Raw genomic sequence first — 19274 nt, forward strand, 5'->3', positions numbered from 1 at the left:
GAGTAATGTAGGGTATGTAAACAAAGTGGCATAGTTTAAAGTGGCTAGTGATACATGTATTACATAAAGATGCAGTAGATGATATAGAGTACAGTATATACATATGAGATGAATAATGTAGGGTATGTAAACATTATATTAAGTAGCATTGTTTAAAGTGGCTAGTGATATATTTTACATCAATTTCCCATCAATTCCCATTATTAAAGTGGCTGGAGTTGAGTCAGTGTGTTGGCAGCAGCCAGTCAATGTTAGTTGTGGCTGTTTAACAGTCTGATGGCCTTGAGATAGAAGCTGTTTTTCAGTCTCTCGGGCCCTGCTTTGATGCACCTGTACTGACCTCGCCTTCTGGATGATAGCGGGGTGAACAGGCAGTGGCTCGGGTGGTTGTTGTCCTTGATGATCTTTATGGCCTTCCTGTGACATCGGGTGGTGTAGGTGTCCTGGAGGGCAGGTAGTTTGCCCCAGGTGATGCGTTGTGCAGACCTCACTACCCTCTGAAGAGCCTTACGGTTGTGGGCGGAGCAGTTGCCGTACCAGGCGGTGATACAGCCCGACAGGATGCTCTCGATTGTGCATCTGTAGAAGTTTGTGAGTGCTTTTGGTGAAACTTACTACCCTCTCCAATACTGTCCCGTCGATGTGGATAGGGGGGTGCTCCCTCTGCTGTTTGCAAATACACGGCCCAAATACACGGCCCTATACACGGCCCTATGCCGCAAGGATCTGTACACAATTTCTGGAAGCTGAACATTTCCCAGTTCTTCCATGGCCTGTAAACTCACCAGACATGTCACCCATTGAGCATGTTTGGGATTCTCTGGATCGACGTGTACGACAGTGTTCCAGTTCTCACCAATATCCAGCAACTTCGCACAGCCATTGAAGAGGAGCGGAACACCCTTCCATAGGCCACAATCAACAGCCTGGTCAACTCTATGCGAAGGAGATGTCGTGCTGCATGAGACAAATGGTGGTCACACCAAATGCTGACTGGTTCTGATCCACACCCCTGTGGTTCTTCAATTGACTGATTTCCTTATGAACTCAGTCAAATCTTTGAAATTGTTGCATGTTGCGTTCATATTTTTGCTCAGTGTAGTTAAACAGCATAAAGTCTAATGTGCTTTGAGGGGAACATACAGTTTTTACCAACAGATGTATATATTTTATATATGTATATATATTTGTGTATATATTGATTTTATATATGTATACAGTTGAACTCGGAAGGTTACATACACTTGGGTTGGAGCCATTAAAACTCGTTTTTCAACCACTCCACAAATTTCCTGATAAACTATAGTTTTGGCAAATCGGTTAGGACATCTACTTTGTGCATGACACAAGTAATTTTTCCAAAAGTTGTTTACAGACAGATTACTTCACTTATAATTTACTGTATCACAATTCCAGTGGGTCAGAAGTTTACATACGCTAAGTTGACTGAGCCTTTAAACAGCTTGAAAAATTCCAGAAAATTGTGTCATGGCTTTAGAAGCTTCTGATAGGCTAACTGACATAATTTGAGTCATTTGGAGTGTATCTGTGGATGTATTTCAAGGCCTTCCTTCAAACTCAGTGCCTTGTGGCTTGATATCATGGGAAAATCCAATCAGCCAAGACCTCAGAAAAAAATGGTAGACCTCCACAAGTCTGGTTCATCCTTGGGAGCAATTTCCAAATGCCTGAAGGTACCACGTTAATCTGTACAAACAATAGTACGCAAGTATAAACACCATGGGACCACGCAGCCGTCATACCGCTCAGGAAGGAGACACTTTCTGTCTCCTAGAGATGAACGTACTTTGGTGCATTAAGTGCAACTCAATCCCAGAACAACAGCAAAGGACCGTGTGAAGATGCTGGAGGAAACAGCCACAAAGTATATATCCACAGTAAAATGAGTCCTAAATCAACATAACCTGAAAGGCCCTCAGCAAGGAAGAAGCCACTGCTCCAAAACCGCCATTAAAAAGCCAGACTACGGTTTGCAACGGCACATAGGGACAAAGATCGTACTTTTTGGAGAAATGTCCTCTTGTCTGATGAAACAAAAATAGAACTGTTTGGCCATAATGACCATTGTTATGTTTGGAGGAAAACGGGGGATGCTTGCAAGCCGAAGAACACCATCCCAACCGTGAAGCACGGGGGTGGCAGCATCATGTTATGGGGGTGGTTTGCTGCAGAAGGGACTGGTGCACTTCACAAAAATAGATGGCATCATGAGCCAGGAAAAGCATTTGGATATATTGAAGCTACATCTCAAGACATCAGTCAGGAAGTTAAAGCTTCGATGCAAATAGGTCTTCCAAATGGACAATGACCCAAAGCATACTTCCAAAGTTGTGGCAAAATGGCTTAAGGACAACAGTCAAGGTATTGGAGTGGCCATCAAAACGCCCTGACCCTATAAAAAAATGTGTGGGCAGAACTGAAAAAGCGTGTGCGAGCAAGGTTGCCTACAAACCTGACTCAGTTACACCAGCTCTGTCTGGAGGAATGGGACAAAATTCACCCAACTTATTGTGGGAAGCTTGTGGAAAGCTACCTGAAACGTTTGACCCAAGTTAAACAATTTAAAGGCAATGCTACCAAATACTAATTGAGTGTTTGTAAACTTCTGACCCACTGGGAATGTGATGAAAGAAATAAAAACTGAAATAAATCATTTATTCTACTATTATTCTGGCATTTCACATTCTTAAAATAAAGCGGTGATCTAAAACAGGGAATATTTACTTGGATTAAATGTCAGGAATTGTGAAAAACTGAGTTTAAATGTATTTGGCTAAGGTGTATGTAAACTTCCGACTTCAACTGTATGTGTGTGTATTTAAAGTAGTTGTTTTCACTGATTTTTCTCTTAGATTGATCCTGTGTTTACTGAAGAAGTAGAAGCAATCAGTAAAAGGTAAAACCTTTCAAACTTTTCTTTCATGGTTATCAGTTTAGTAGAACATTATCGCTGACTGAAGATCTATCAAACTGATCTGGACCCTGCGTTATCGCTGACTAAAGATCTGCCAAACTGATCTGGACCCTGCGTTATCGCTGACTAAAGATCTGCCAAACTGATCTGGACCCTGCGTTATCGCTGACTAAAGATCTGCCAAACTGATCTGGACCCTGCGTTATCGCTGACTAAAGATCTGCCAAACTGATCTGGACCCCGGGTTATCGCTGACTAAAGATCTGCCAAACTGATCGTGACCCCGCGTTATCGCTGACTAAAGATCTGCCAAACTGATCTGGACCCTGCGTTATTGCTAATTAAAGCTCTGTCAAGCTGATCTGGACCCTGTCGCTCTTGTGAGAAATTCAAAAGACACCCAGCTTATCTAACGCTTTATCCCATGTGGCCCAAGAGAGCATGTAAACTAACTGTGCTTATATCTTCATTAGAGTTAGCAGAATGTACATTAAAAATATGTAGTCTAGCTTGTTATCTTTCCACCCCCAGACAGAGGCATGGCTCAGAACTGAGAGATAATAACTAAAAGGATTCACCTCCTGGTCAATGTGGTTTCAGACAGTCAGGAATCAGCCCTGTCTCTCTCTGGTTAGGACATGTCATGTCAATCATACTGCATCGTGGCGCCAGCGGTCTGTGCATCATGCCCTGCACCTGTCACTCCTGCACATCATTCACAGCTGTGTGCGCCTTGTGGTGAGTCCTGTGTCACGCAGAGTGCTGCTACTGCTGTGTTTCTCAAGGTCAGCAGGGGTTTACCTGGCCCAGGAGAGAAGCCAAGAGGAGCTCCATGCTGCTATGAGGAGGTCAGCTGCCCTGGTGAACAGTTCAGTCTCCGAGGGGATGTCCGCTGCCATTTTAGAGGTGAGGGGTGAGGGATCACTAAATCTGGGCAAAGTCCGCAATCATCTTTTTTATCATTACAGTCATCATTGTCATTATTTCCACTGGCATGCCCTGCCCACAAAATATATCACAATGTACATTTTTAATTCAGCTCAGAATATAGTATGTTGGTGTCACATGCAGCTCTTTCAAGGCACCAATATTCCACCCTGGGAACCTTTTTATTATTTGTACCAGAGCAATTATGAGAATGACTAGCTTGTCATACTATCTTTCCAGAATTGGGTGTAATCCTGTTAATCTGTTTTAAACACTGTAGATTAAAACAATCCACAGAAGGCTTAAACACTGATTAGCATGTTTCACTTCCACAACATGCTGATGACGTATTACCTGAATGAATGACAATAAAGTCCCAAGGGGATACCAACAAGTAAAGTAAGTTAAGGGCTAGAAGATGCCAGCTAGTCACATGTGTGTGTGGAGTTTGATGTAGCTATTTCTGTGTCATGTATTGTGTTCAGGCAATGGACCTGGAGGTACCGGTGGTGGCTCGTGACATCCCAGGCAACACAGCGGTGGTGCAACATGAGGTCACTGGTCTGCTCTACTCGTCCCCTCAGGTAAGAACCCTTCCTGTGGTTACCAGTCAAAGCTGTAAGATGGCTTTCATATCCACTGTGTAAGAGGCTGATGCAGAGGAAAGACAGCCACCAGCAGCAGTAGCAACGTAACAGCCTACAACTGAGGTGTATTAGACCCACTTAAAATAATATAATAATATGCCATTTAGCAGACACTTTTATCTAAAGCAACTTAGTCGTGCGTGCATACATTTTACGTATGGGTGGTCCCAGGGATCAAACCCACTACCCTGGCATTGAAGGCGCCATAGAAGCACCATACTCTACCAACTGAGCTACAAAGGACCACGGAATGTGACTGTCTTTCCCCTGACACAGTCTGCTGTTTCTGAGTATTAACCTACTGTGCTAGACACACTCTTTATGCTATTGTTTTTTTGTAAGGCTTAAAATAACAACTGAAAATGACATAATAGTTTGGAGTTGCGTAAGTCGGTAAAAGGGATTCAACATGTCCTAGGGGCCTAGACTTTAGTGAGAATGTAGACCTCAGGGGAAGGAGTCAAGATACAACAGTATCCAGTGAACTGTATAATGGTACACGGCAGCAACCAGGCATGTGGAGAAAGCGAGAGGTCCTTGGAGGGTCACTTTAACTAACTGCTCAGAGAGGTTTTATGTGAGAGCAGCGGTAGGTGTTTGCCGGCAGGGGGTACGTCCTCAGCATGGTACGGTGGCAGGCAGGAGGGTGACATTAGCATAATGCTGCTATGATGCCAAGAGATAAGTCAGTCCTTTTCTCTCCAGGGGAGGTCGTGTCACGTGTGCTCAGCTGAGCCGTGGAAAAATCCCTCCAAGGGGGAACATCACACAGTAGGCTGAAGAGACGAGGGTTAGCTAAACCATGGCTTCTAGCTAACAGCTTCAGCTGTTTCAACTGAAACTCTCTCTGGCTGACACAACTTTTTCACACAGGATAATGTACATGTTGCACAAGCCTTTCCCAGGGATGATAATGTGTTATTGGCCATTGATCTGTTTGTGGTGGTGACTTGTTCATTTGATACTGTACATAACTCCTCAAGAGTATTGAAAATGTAATGCAAAGGCTGTATAAAGATCAAGCACTTGAATGCCTGTAGCACTATAAACAGTATGGCATTTTCAGAACGACTGTAGTATATTTTTTATGGAGTCCATTGATTATAGAATAACTTGACTTTTAGTGGTTTTGCTGGGACTTCATGGCTCTCTCATATGGCTTCATCTCAAATGAAGAGGCACTCCAAACATGGTCACATCACTTGAGTGAAGTGAAACGGCCTGATGCTCTGGCGTTGGCTGCAGCTCTGTTTACCCACAAGGCTCTCTGCTCCAGGAGATCTTGGATGCTGTGCTGGAGCCCTCACTGAAAGGCTGTGTGATTCTGTGTTATTACAGCCCTGGTCACAGCCTCCCAGGCCACAAAAAAAACTGCCAGAATTCAAGAAGGACCTTATGGGCTCCAAACATTTCAACCGGCGCTCAGGGAGAATGTCATTACTAATTTTGTAATTGCTTGATATATTTCTCCCCATCTCATCCTGACAGCTGGTGTGGCAGGGCCATTAAATAGCAGCAGACAGACACTGTTTGTGTTCCACTCCCTTCATAAGCAAATAGGAAGCAGCAGCCATCAGAGTAGGTTGGAAAGGGCCATTGCACCTGCCTATTTGAAACCGGTCACAGATGTCTCCATCAATTAGCAAGGCAGAGCACATTCAATGAGTGTTTACAAGTCAGAATAGCAACACTCCCTCATGTCATTCACTGCTGTGGTTGGTTACACCTCATTAACTCACTGCTTTAATGGCTTCTTAGAGGCTTGTTAAATGTAAAAAAAAATGTTAACAAGTAGAATTGTTCTTTTGGGGTAAAATACTAATACAGATGTATGCTTCATTCAGTAACTTCTGAAGCATTGATTGTCCTTGCCCCACCTCTTCCAGGAATTTGTGCGTGTATCTCAGAGGCTGCTGGTAGACGGAGAGCTGCGGGAGCGTGTGGTGGCGAACGGGAAGCGCTACGTTGAGGAGCACCACAGCCTGGACCATGAGAGGGAGGCCTACCAGAGGCTGGTGGACATGCTACACTAAGGCTGCACAGAATAACCAGGTCCTCTGTCTCAACCTTACTTTCTCTCAGGAACAACTCCAAGGGCTCTATTCAATCTGTATACGATTCATCGATACAGATTGAATAGAGCCCTAAGTTAGTGACACAGGCAGAACTACATAAGCAGAAGATACAAATCCATATCCAGTTTGCTATCCTGGATCCTTGGGACATACAGTGGGGCAAAAAAGTATTTAGTCAGCCACCAATTGTGCAAGTTCTCCCACTTAAAAATATGAAAGAGGCCTGTAATTTCCATCATAGGTACACTTCAACTATGACAGAAAAAATTTGAAAAAAATCCAGAAAATCACATTGTAGGATTTTTTATGAATGTATTTGCAAATTATGGTGGAAAATAAGTATTTGGTCAATAACAAAAGTTTATCTCAATACTTTGTTATATACCCTTTGTTGGCAATGACAGAGGTCAAACGTTTTCTGTAAGTCTTCACAGGGTTTTCACACACTGTTGCTGGTATTTTGGCCCATTCATCCATGCAGATCTCCTCTAGAGCAGTGATGTTTTGGGTGTCTGTCATAGTTGAAGTGTACCTATGATGAAAATTACGGGCCTCTCTCATCTTTTTAAGTGGGAGAACTTGCACAATTGGTGGCTGCCCCACTGTACCTACCCTAACTTTAACCGTTATCTAGCCATAACATTTACCCTAACCGTAACCCTTATCTTAAAGAGCCACTGAACACGCTGATTGGCACATGTTTTTCTTTTGCTCATTAGAAAAACAAGATTTCAGTCTTGGAGGTATGTTTTCTGACCGATTTAACCAGTTTGGATAATGATCCTCGTCCCTCATGAGACATTTCCTCAAAATCCCCAGAATTAATTTAAGATAACTCCAGAAATCTTTCATTCATTTTGATGTTTTTGCAGAGGAAGTTTTAGTTGTGCAATTTTACATTTAACTAAGGTGTTTGGTACAGTCTTAAATCAAAAATAAAATGGGCACTGTGTTGTCTCATGCAAACAAAGTCGGAGCCGCTGGGCAGGTCTGCCTCACTGTCTATGCTATTGGATAGAGAGCGATCACCGCAGCTGTTCACCCCGTATTAATGGAAAAATGGGCATCGTCAAATCAAACACAACCTCCAACCGTTTTGACGCGCGGATGTTCCAGACTTTGTTTTAGACGAGACTGACTTAAATTATTTTTATTTGATTTTGACACTAGAATAACTGTTTCTGCCTCATATCGATGCCATGTTTTTAAAGAGATTTGTTGCTTTTTAAAGGCAGTCGCTCTTGAACCATTTTACATTTCAACTTCAATGGGGTTGGGGTGTTCCAAAGATCCCGGATAGCAAAGACCATCCAGTTTGTCTACAAATTAATAATTGATATGTTGGCTTCACGTCTAGACATCAACAAAAAATCTATGTTTAAAGAATACTATTAAATCTAATCAAACTTGAAATGCACTTTAAACAAAGTTTGATTTGATTTAGTCCTTTACATTTCAGTCATTTAGCAGATGCTCTTATCCAGAGTGACTTAGTTCGTGCATTCATCGTAAGATAGCTAGGTGGGACAACCATATTTCTCAGTCATAGTAAGTCGATTTTTGCTCAATAAAGTAGCTATCAGCAAAATAAGTGCTACTTTTAAAAAAAAACGGAAAACATTCAAACGTTTTAGTATTTTTGGTTGAGGTGGAGGCGTGAATCCAAAATGTCAATGATTAACTTGAATATTACATTTGACATCAACCAAAGCTTGAAACTCTAGGCCATTATGTTTTGTCTATTTTTTGTTGAACCCTGAGTTGAATTGAAACAATATCTGTTGATGACTGCTGTACGTATTGGCCCAAATAGTATCATTGATGCATTTAATGTACTCTGAAGGACTTTGATAACAACAGTGGCATATCAAAGCTAAGCAGGGCTGAGCTTGGTTAAAACCCTGGATTGGAGACCAAATTAATAGCTATAGATAGATCAACTCTCCAGTAAGCCCAGCCTACTATGCCCAGCCTATTTTTTGATAGTTGATATAATGTTGAAGATCTGACGTTGTTTCAAAAGATACAAATTCAACATATGGTTTTTGGATGTTGAAAATTGGTCACAATGATGACATAATCCTGTGGTTGAAATTCTACCCTCAAAACAACTGTTTACATATGACTTTTTTCAAATCTATGTATTTTCCACCTAGATTCCATGTCACAATACACATTACCTTGAAACAACATTGATGCAACCAGTTTGTGCCCAGTGGGAAAGGCCTAAAGAGGTACTTGCATCCATAAAGGGATAAATAGCTTTAATGATCAGGTATCATTTCTGAATTTTTTACAAGTCTTTTCTAGCTCTCAAGCTTTAAAGGCAGACTCAGCGAAATGACGTTGCCACGAAAACACCGCAGATATTGAGATGAGCGATGCAAGACCTCGCTCTCACACAGTCACACCCCACTGGGCACACACTGGTTGAATCAAAGTTGTTTCAACTTCATTTCAATTAAATTACGTTATACAAACGTGGAATAGATGTTGAATTGACGTCTGTGCCCAGTGCGACACAGTATCTGCATGGGTGCGCTTCACGCTGTTGCACCTTGGTAGCCAGGGCTCCAAAACAGCAGAGAAGTTGAGCCTCACGCTTCAACGCTCTTAGCTGTTGAGGAAATTTAGCCACTATGCTGTTTACTTTCGGCGTGTATGTCATATCGCTGAGTCTACCTTTAATTCTATGCGGACCAATCTACGCAGCACAATTGAACTTGATTAGCGAAATGTACTTTTATGTGCTAGAGGTGGAGGTTACTTTAATTTAAAGCACATATGTAGTCTTATTGAATGAATGGTGAATTGGTGTCCAATAAAAGAAGTGCTGTGACTCCGTCATGTTTACTCTACTTATTATTTATTCTTTCCAAACAGCCTACAGAAAACCTTTTTGAAATCGATGAATTACATTTTTGTAATGAAAGTTGATCAATGCTGTTTACTTATGTATCATTTTCAATAAAATATGGTTAAATGGTGTTTTGCTTCTGTTAAGGTTTCCTTCAAAATGAATCATCAAACAGAAAGTATACAACAGTACCGGAGAATCGCATCCTCCGATACACAACCCAACCAAGCCGCACTGCTTCTTAACACAGCGCGCATCCAACCCGGAAGCCAACCGTGCACCTGGCAACCTTGGTTGGTGCACACTGTGCCCGGCCCGCCACAGAAGTCGCTGGTGCGCAATGAGACAAGGATATCCCTACCGGCTAAACCCTCCCTAACCCGGACGACGCTAGGCCAATTGTGCGTCCCCCCACGGACCGATCGGTCAGGGCCGGTTACGACAGAGCCAATCCAGAGTCTCTGGTGGCACAGCTGGCGCTGCAGTACAGCGCCCTTAGCCACTGCGCCACCCGGGAGGCCCCCTAGGCACCCCAATTCTGACATTTTTTTGGTGTTTTGACCAAATAGATCAGCTCTGAAAAAAGAGCTCTGCATGCGCTCTGCTCATGGCGCTCTGAGCCTGAGTATCCATAGCAAAGGCTCCACTTGGGCTACTCTGCTCAATGAAGAGACATGAGAGCAGTTAGCTAACTATATAACTGTAAACTCAAACAAAACTTAAGGAACACTTCTGACACCATGTTATGATCTTAGTCAGATATGACTGTACTGCGCAGCAGAACACGGGCAAATGGCTCAGCTTCAAAATGTAAATCAAGTTAGCAATAACAGAGCCCTGCCCTTACAGTTATTGATTAAAAAAATAGGCCCTACCCATCCCTCACCCGATGTATAAGTTTGGGGCCTGTCGTCTCCGGTTGCGTAGCAGAGCTCTATAACAGATTAGTCTAAATGTCTAGTCTAGAATCAAACATTTCACATGATCAGTACCAAAGAACTACATATGCAACAGTGGAACTATTGAATACAAACATCATTCAGATGACAGTACCAGTCAAAAGTTTGGACACCCCTACTTATTCAAGGGTTTTTCTTTATTTTTACTATTTTCTACATTGTAGAATAATAGTGAAGTCTTCAAAACTATGAAATAACACATATGGAATCATGTAGTAACCAAAAGAAGTGTTGAACAAATCAAAATATATTTTATATTTGAGATTCTTTAATGTAGCCATCTGTCGTGTCTTTGGCATCATTAAACTGAAGATTAATCTTTATAAAATGACTCTGTAATTATTATTGCGCGATTAATCTGATGAATCACGTAACTGTAATTAACTAGGAAGTCGGGGCAAATTCTCCTACATTTTCCAAATTTTCCTAATATAACTTTTCAGATATTTTCATATCTGATCAATAGTCTTCTGATTAATGAATTATTCTTTACCTCACATTAGTCTCATTCCAAACGTTGTAAATTGTTGGTTATCTGCGCGAATCCAGTCTTCACTATGAGTCATCCATACATCAATTGTCTTAAATAATTGATTTACTAACTAACTAATCACAGAAGTGCACACACAAACAAACAAAGTAAATATGGTCCAGGAAATGATAGGGGAATGTGCCCTAGTGGGCTAAACCGGCATGGCGGCTTGTTAGACAAAAGGGGAGTGGGGGTCAGCTGAGAAGTCACTACAGAGTTGATAATTATAACAATTGAAATGCTAATCCTTTGCACATGAATGCTCACTCATTCGGAAACAATTGCAATCAATATATATATTTACGCTCTGTGTGTCGTCGGGATCTCTGTTGAAAAGTTTGTTGTCGGTTGTCGGTCTTCGCGTTCAATGATATCGAATTACTAGCTGCATATTAGTAATTCATATCAAAGACTTGTTCTTATTCTGTCTGTATCGATAGTCTCAGAGTTTAACCACGTGGGATGGTTAAAAGAATCAGCAGTCTGGTCTCAAACCTTGGCCCTCTCGTTATCGAGGTAAGCTGGTCTGCAACCTTTGTCCTCTCGTAATTGAGAATTTCTCAACAGACCATGTTACTCTCAAAGTGGGGTTTTTATTTGGGAGAGCAGAAAAAGGCTGCCTAACTGTGCCCATGGGTGGTCCTCTGATTTAGTTAAACTCAAAGGGAATTGGAGTTTCCTTCATTAAACAGTCCAAAATCACATTTCTTCAAATGCAGTTGCAAAAACCATCAAGCGCTATGATGAAACTGGATCTCAAGAGGACCACCACAGGAAAGGAAGACCCAGAGTTAACTCTGCTGCAGAGGGTAAGTTCATTAGAGTTAACTGCACCTCCGATTGCAGCCCAAATAAATGCTCCACAGAGTTCAAGCAACAGACACATCTCAACTTCAACTGAAGCCAGGCCTTCATGGTCGAATTTATGCAAAGAAACCACTACTAAAGGACACCGATAAGAAGAAGATACTTGCTTGGGCCAAGGAACATGAGCAATGGACATTAGACCGATGGAAATCTGTCAATTTTAGATTCTTGGTTCCAACCGCTGTGTCTTTGTGAGACGCAGAGTAGGTGAACAGATGATCTCTGAATGTATGGTTCCCAACTTGAAGCATGGAGGAGGAGGTGTGGTTGATGCTTATTTATAAAACCCCTCTTAGGCCTCACTCCCCCCCTATCTGCAGCCCTCATCCTCCATATACAACACTGTTCTGCCAGTCACATTCTGTTAAAGGTCCCCAAAGCACACACATCCCTGGGTCGCTCGTCTTTTCAGTTCAATTGCAGCTAGCGACTGGAACTAGCAGCAAAAAACACTGAAACTGGACAGTTTTATCTCAATCTCTTCATTCAAAGACTCAACCATGGACACTCTTACTGACAGTTGTGGCTGCTTTGCGTGATGTATTGTTGTCTCTACGTTCTTGCCCTTTGTGCTGTTGGCTGTGCCCAAAAATGTTTGTATCCTGTTTTGTGCTGCTACCATGTTGTGTTGCTACCATGCTGTGTTGTCATGTTGTTTTGCTACCATGCTGTGTTGTCATGTGTTGCTGCCATGCTATGTTGTTGTCTTAGGTCTCGCTTCATGTCGTGTTGTTCTCTCTTGTCGTGATGTGTGTTTTGTCCTATATTTGATTTATTTTTATTTTTAATCCCCCGTCCCTGCAGGAGGCCTTTTGCCTTTTGGTAGGCCGTCATTGTAAATAAGAATTTGTTCTTAACTGACTTGCCTTGTTAAATTAAAAAAATGGTGTGGTGGTGCTTTGCTTGTGACACTGTCAGTAATTTATTTAGAATTCAAGGCACACTTAACCAGCATGGTTACCACAGCATTCTGCAGCGATATGACATCCCATCTGGTTTTCGCTTAGTGGGATTATCATTTGTTTTTCAACAGTACAATGACCCAACACACCTCCAGGCTGTGTAAGTGCTATTTTACCAAGAAGGAGAGTGGAGTGCTGCATCAGATGACCTGGCCTCCACAATCATCCGACCTCAACCCAATTGAGATGGTTTGGGATGAGTTGGACTGATGGGTGAAGGGAAAGTAGCCAACAAGTTCTCAGCATATGTGGAGACTCCTTCAACTGTTGGAAAAGCATTCCTTATGAAGCTGGTTGAGAGAATGCAGAGTGTGCAAAGCTGTCATCAACGCGAAGTGTGGCTTCTTTGAAGAATCTCAAATATAAAATATATTTATTTGTTTAACCCTTTTCGGTTACTGCATGACTCCATGTGTTATTTCATAGTTTTGATGTCTTCACTATTATTCTACAATGTAGAAAATAGTAAATAAATAAATAAGAAAAACCCTTGAATGAGTCCTGGTACTGTATGTTTAATGAAAAATCATATCCGACATTATCAAAAATCAAATCAAACAAATGTACACAATATAAAGACAAACAGTGCATATAGTGCATATAGTGCATATACAAAAATTCCTTGTTGGGTTGCTTCGCTGTCGGATGAATCTCTCTCATATCCAACAGAAATGTTTCAGGAAATTGAAAAAAGTTATATTGTCCCATTAACAAACATACAGTTATGAAATGATAGAGGCTGTTTTGAAAACATTTTATTGTTCCTAGAGTATTTTCAGAATACATTGAAGGGAGTACTGCTTTCAATACATGTCAAATTGAGTTATGAGGTATTCATCAGACAGCGCTGTTATGTTAGTTTACTGGTGGCCCGCAGGTGATTTTTATTTCCAAAGTACTCCCACGCATTATAGATTAACACTATATATATACACAAATGTATGTGGACAACCCTTAAAATGAGTGGATTTGGCTATTTCAGCCATTGCTGACAAGTGCATAAAATCGAGCACACAGCCATGCAATCTCCATAGCTTAACATTGGCAGTAGAATGGCCTTACTGAAGAGCTCAGTGAATTTCAAAGTGGCACCGTCATAGGATGCCACCTTTCCAACAAGTCAGTTCGTCTTTTTTCTGCCCTGCTAGAGCTGCCGAGGTCAACGGTAAGTGCAGTTATTGTGAAGTGGAAACGTCTAGGAGCAGGAATGACTCAGCTGCGAAGTGGTAGGCCACACAATCTAACAGAATGGGCCCGCCGATTGCTGAAGCGAATAAAAATGGTCTGTCCTCAGTTGAAACACACCAAACTGCCTCCGGAAGCAACGTCAGCACACAAACTGTTTGTTGGGATCTTCATGAAATGGGTTTCCATGACCGAGCAGCTGCACACAAGCCTAAGATCACCATGTACAATGCCAAGCTGGAGTGGTGTAAAGCTCGCCGCCATTGGACTCTGGAGCAGTGAAAACACGTTCTCTGGAGTGATGAATCACGCTTCACCATCTGGCAGTCTGATGGACGAATCTGGGTTTGGCGGATGCCTGGATAACGCTACCGGCCCCAATGCATAGTGCCAACTATAAAGTTTGATAGAGGTGGTGTTTTTCATGATTCGGGCTAGGCCCCTTATTTCCAATTAAGGTAAATCTTAACACTACAGCATACAATGACATTATAGACAATTCTGTGCTTCTTCCAACTTTGTGGCAACAGTTTGGGGAAGGCCTTTTCCTGTTTCAGCATGATAATGAATTGGAACGCCGACTGCGAGCCATGCATAATTGCCCAAAATCAGTGCCTGACCTCACTAATGTTGTTGTGGCTGAATGGAAGCAAGACCCCACAGCAATGTTCCAACATCAAGTGGAAAGCCTTCCCAGAAGAGTGGAGGTTGTTATAGCAGCAAAAGGGGACCAACTCCATATTAATTCCCATGATTTTAGAATGAGATGTTCGACGAGTGGTCATGTAGTTTATGTGATTGTGTACAAATGTAAGCAAGGTTTGAAATGATTATGCTATAGTCAAATATATCTGTTTCGGCTTATTGAAGTCAATTTGCATTCTTCCAAGAAAAGAATTGGCCGGTGGCTGAATCTAGTTGAAGATCCCTGCTTTAGGGCGTACCACCATGTGAGTGTAAAAGGTAAGATAATGACATTTTTCACATGCAACAAGACCCTCTGTTTTTTTGTTTAAAAAAATGATATTTCAACTGGCCTGAGTCAAATGTTTTACCCTGTCCACCACACAAAGTGCCATTAGTCGGTTGATGAGAAGCATCCTCACACGTATTCACAGTGTTTTCTCTAATATCTAATACAAAAAATGTCTCTCACAAAGCATTTAAGATATTTACATGTAAGACGCCTTGACAGATATTTAAAACTAACCACAAATAATGAATAAGTATAACCACTTGCGGTGATGCTCCTTATGTTGTGTCTGCTTTTATCCATAAATAAAGGCATTGAGGCAATCAAAGCCACATACACACCCACAGTTGGGGTGAAACGGTCCCTTTATGTATTATAAATGGTCCACAGCTTCTGTGATGGGCACTTGGGGTTCAACATAGTTCTCCTCCTTCCCCACCCAGTGGATGCCATGACCGTTCTCTCTGGGGAGGTGTGGGGAGTGTTCACGGTCCAGAGAGGCAAAGGTGGTGAACTGGACCCTCTTCCTCTTGCTTGTGGGGGAGTGGAGGGACTCAGTGCGGTTCATGGGCTTGGCCCTGAGGGAGCCCCCACAGACCAAAGGAGAGGAGGGTCTAGAGGAGGCTAGGCAGCTGGGCTGCCTGGGCAGAGAGGCAGTCTTATCAGGCCCAATGTCTATGACTGTTGTGGTGCTGTGGTCGTCTTGCTGGAGGGGAGTGCCAGGCACATTCATCACCAGCTCTGCATCAGTGCCCAGCCACACCCAGTCGTGCCTGTGCCCTGTGGGCTCCTGGCCATGAGAGGAGGGATGTTTGTGCCTGAACCTTACTACGTAAGAGATGCAGTTCACCAAGAAGACCAGGATGGCCAGGCAGAAGACCCCCAGCAGAGCGTACATGCCGATCTCCAAGTCTGAGAGAGGCCGGTTAGACAGCATGTCCTCATTGCCCATGTCCACCTCGACTCGCTCCTGGTCAGGTACCTCCACCTGAGAGGGGAAGTTATTGTAGTTGATCAGGTTACCAAGTGTCTTCACAGTGCTACTGACTGCAACACTACCTATACCTCCAATTAGCCCATTGTCTGTCCCCTCAGCTGTGCCATAGTCACTAGGGCTGCTAACATCACTGTCATTGATGGGGCTGGCAGGACTGTTGATGGTTGCAGCATTTAAGAAACCTCCTGATTCACTCGCCCTCCCCATTCCGCCATGGCTGCTGCCACCGCTGGACATGCTCCCCGGAGCGGCGTCTGGCTCACTGGATTTGGCTGTTGTGGTGACCTTGCGCATGGCGCTCTCCTCCCGCTCTGAGGCTGAGCTGCTGGGCAGGGGCTGCTGTGGCTGCTGTTGCTTCCTCTCACTGTCCACCTCCTCCCCATCATTCCCATAGTCACTGCTGCTGTCCTTACTACTGCCACTGCCAACCCCACCTCCACTACTGCTGCTACTGTTGCTGCTACTATTGCTGGAAAAGCGCCGGCTGTTGACCTGGAACTTGACCTTGAGGCTGCCGCTGCCCACGGCCAGCGAGCTCTTCCGTTTGGACTTCTGGCAAGCCTCACAGATGGCCATTTCCACCCTGACCAACACACCCTGTCCCTCGCCCTCTGCCACCACTGCAGGCGGGGAGCCCTGCACCGACACCACGCCCTGGTCCAGAGAGGTCAGTGTCACGCGGTAGTAGGCCGGGTCATAAATGTCCAGAGGGGTCAGGGAGCCATCGCTGAACTGGACCCAGGAACTAACCACAGCCTTCTGAGGAGACAAAATAACAAACAATATTTAATATCATTAAACTCAATCTAAAGTATACCTGTGTCTGATCTGATTGTCATTCAAGAAGATCATAAACAGCACCTGTTTGGGGCTCTGCAGCACTTCCTGTATGGTTGCCGTGGCGAGGATGGCCCTGTTGCTTCCTGGGCTGAGCTGCAGGGACAGAGCCAGGCCGGTGACCAGTTGTACCCCCAGCTCTGTGATGGTCACTTTGTCATTCACTACCGTCACGGTCTTCTCTGCCAAGATGGAGTCTGAGAGGGGGGAGAACACCTTCGCGGGCACAAAAAACAGAGTGAATTAAATATCACAATGTAAATATCACGTCATGATAATATCCAATGTCGCCTCTATAGTTAAAGGCCCATTTAAACATGCAGTCAGTCAGGCTTCCCACCAGGCCTGATGGTTACCTGGATGGAGGTGGTCCCCATGTCTTGTCCTGACAGCACCCTGCCTGCCTGCAGTCTGGCGATGCGAGGGTCCTCCACCTTGAGGAAATGGCGCACAAGCCTGGTGACGTCCACCTGCCAGTCTGAGCCCAGAAAGTAGACCTGGGGCTCCCGGGGGTCCGACTGCTCGGCTATGAAGTGTGTGATCACACGCACAAGGGCATGCTGGAACTGCAACATGCAGCCTTTACCCTTCTTATCCTCCTCCTCATCACTGTTCCAGCTGAGCCTAGGGAATTAATAGAAACACTCTGAATTAGGCTACAGCACACGTCACACCTGTCACAAAACACACACGCAAGCATGCACACACACATATCCTGTGCCCTGTCCCTAATCACTGTTTCCCATTTTAATTCTCTCACTCTGTAGATTGGATCACATTGAGTTATTTTAATACATTATGTAATGGTATTAAAACACAAGCCTGATCTCGTTGAGAAATATTATTTGTGATAAAAACATACACTAATTTTAGAGTTCGAGCTTCCTTTTAAGCCACTAGACTTCACTGTGTGCCAGGAATGGGGGTGGCTGGTGGGTGGGCTCTACTGTACCTCTTGCTGGTCATGATGGGCACCCTCCATCCCTTGATTTGGCTCAGCTCTGTGTCAGACACCTCGATCTGGAGGGGCAGCCGTGGGATCCACACGTTCATCTCCAGTTGGGCACTCAGGTAGCTGTAGGTAAAGTTCACCATCATCCTCACCTTGCCCTTCATCTCCTTCCCATTCACAAACACGTAGTCACACCTGTCTGACACCTGGACAGGGAACGAGCACAAATAACAGCAATAGTTAAACATCAGAACAGGCCTTACCAAAACATACATTCCCTGTCATTTATGCTATTTATGGGTGAATATGTTATACTATATATTCAGATTAAGCATGTGACCAGCTTCTAAATTAAACTACTGTATGTACAGATTTGTTCTATTAAACATTAAATATAGCATTTATTTGTAAATCAGTGGTGCGAAAGTGGGACTCTCTTGGTCTTTAAATGATAGAGAGGTCTTATATGATGCTAAATCACACCAATGAAAAGGAGAGATAATGAAACCAGACATTAAGTTATCCTTAACCGAGGACAAATAGTTCCCAGAGCTTTAATGAACTCAACAAATGGTTCTGCCGTATCTTAGCAGTGCATGCCCCACTATGGTAATATAGTCAAACAGCTGTAAGAAACTGCTACACTGAACACAAGGCGAAGGCCATAATAAGATATAACATTGAAATGTATGTTAATCCAATAACACACTGTGCTATATTGGACAGAAATCCTTCACAACCTTATCCAAGAACACATTCATTACATTTTAATTTCTTATGTAACCTTGGTAAGCAGTTTCTGTCAGCCCATTGAGAAATTTCATGCATTTTTTTAAACCATGGAAAACATACTGCAGGTTCAGCCCGGTTCTATCAAAGTTCCTTGCTTGAAGGAATTGGATCATTTATGGAGCATTGAAATTCCGTTATCATTGGCTCCCTCCTGTAAGTGCTCAGGGGGGTAAAGAAAAATGGCCTTGACTTTGACAGACTCAAGGGAGGAATGCAAATAGAAGAGATTCCTACTCTACCTATCCATGCACTCAGCAGTTAGAAGATGCATCGTCAGAGTAATGTCCTGTTTGTTGTGGGGGATCCTGTGATATCATAGTCAGCAAGTAGCTGACAACAATTACCTTGCACACTAACTAAAACTCTGTTTTTGTTAAGACTATCGAATGTTCCACATGGCAAATTGAGTTGGAAGGGGAGTAAAAGTGTGTTGCTGCAGTTTCTCATCCAAGCAAATGTATGAACAATTGTACAACGGGTGGTTCTAATCCTGAATGCTGATTGGTTAAAACCATAATCCAGCAGGTGTCTATTACACAAGTTACCACCGGCTAAATCTATGATGTTAAAATGTCTATTTACTCTGTTCCATCTGACGGAGCAATCCACTGTCTCATCAGCCCAGCCAAGCAATTAATCAACTTCATCTCCACTATAAAAAGCATCTAGACATAATCTCACATTTCTTTAAGACTAGCATTTCGTTTTCAACATTGGAGATTTGCATAAACCTTGCTGTCTGTCTCTCTGACATTAGCAACATTGTTTCAATATTCA

The 19274-nt window shown here is 43.2% G+C and overlaps 2 protein-coding genes across 3 annotated transcripts in view; one reads left to right on the plus strand and one right to left on the minus strand.

Moving 5' to 3' along the window:
* The window catches only part of glt1d1 (glycosyltransferase 1 domain containing 1), a 45787-nt gene extending 36215 nt beyond the window's left edge, over positions 1–9572 (plus strand). For both annotated transcript variants that reach the window (XM_031830156.1, XM_020489857.2), the window contains exons 9-12: positions 2874–2917; positions 3721–3841; positions 4348–4446; positions 6396–9572. In XM_031830156.1, coding sequence (XP_031686016.1) covers positions 2874–2917; positions 3721–3841; positions 4348–4446; positions 6396–6542 — 411 coding nt within the window. In that variant the 3' untranslated portion in view covers positions 6543–9572. The remainder of the gene's footprint in view (positions 1–2873; positions 2918–3720; positions 3842–4347; positions 4447–6395) is intronic.
* Positions 9573–13260: 3688 nt separating this feature from the next.
* The window catches only part of LOC109895831 (transmembrane protein 132D-like), a 60854-nt gene continuing 54840 nt past the window's right edge, over positions 13261–19274 (minus strand). The window contains exons 6-9 of the mRNA XM_031829428.1: positions 17706–17911; positions 17110–17377; positions 16778–16969; positions 13261–16675 (exon numbers count right to left, since the gene is read on the minus strand). Coding sequence (XP_031685288.1) covers positions 15293–16675; positions 16778–16969; positions 17110–17377; positions 17706–17911 — 2049 coding nt within the window. The 3' untranslated portion in view covers positions 13261–15292. The remainder of the gene's footprint in view (positions 16676–16777; positions 16970–17109; positions 17378–17705; positions 17912–19274) is intronic.

This window comes from Oncorhynchus kisutch, linkage group LG8, assembly GCF_002021735.2.
Source record: "Oncorhynchus kisutch isolate 150728-3 linkage group LG8, Okis_V2, whole genome shotgun sequence".
In the NCBI taxonomy this organism is placed as follows: Eukaryota; Metazoa; Chordata; class Actinopteri; order Salmoniformes; family Salmonidae; genus Oncorhynchus; species Oncorhynchus kisutch.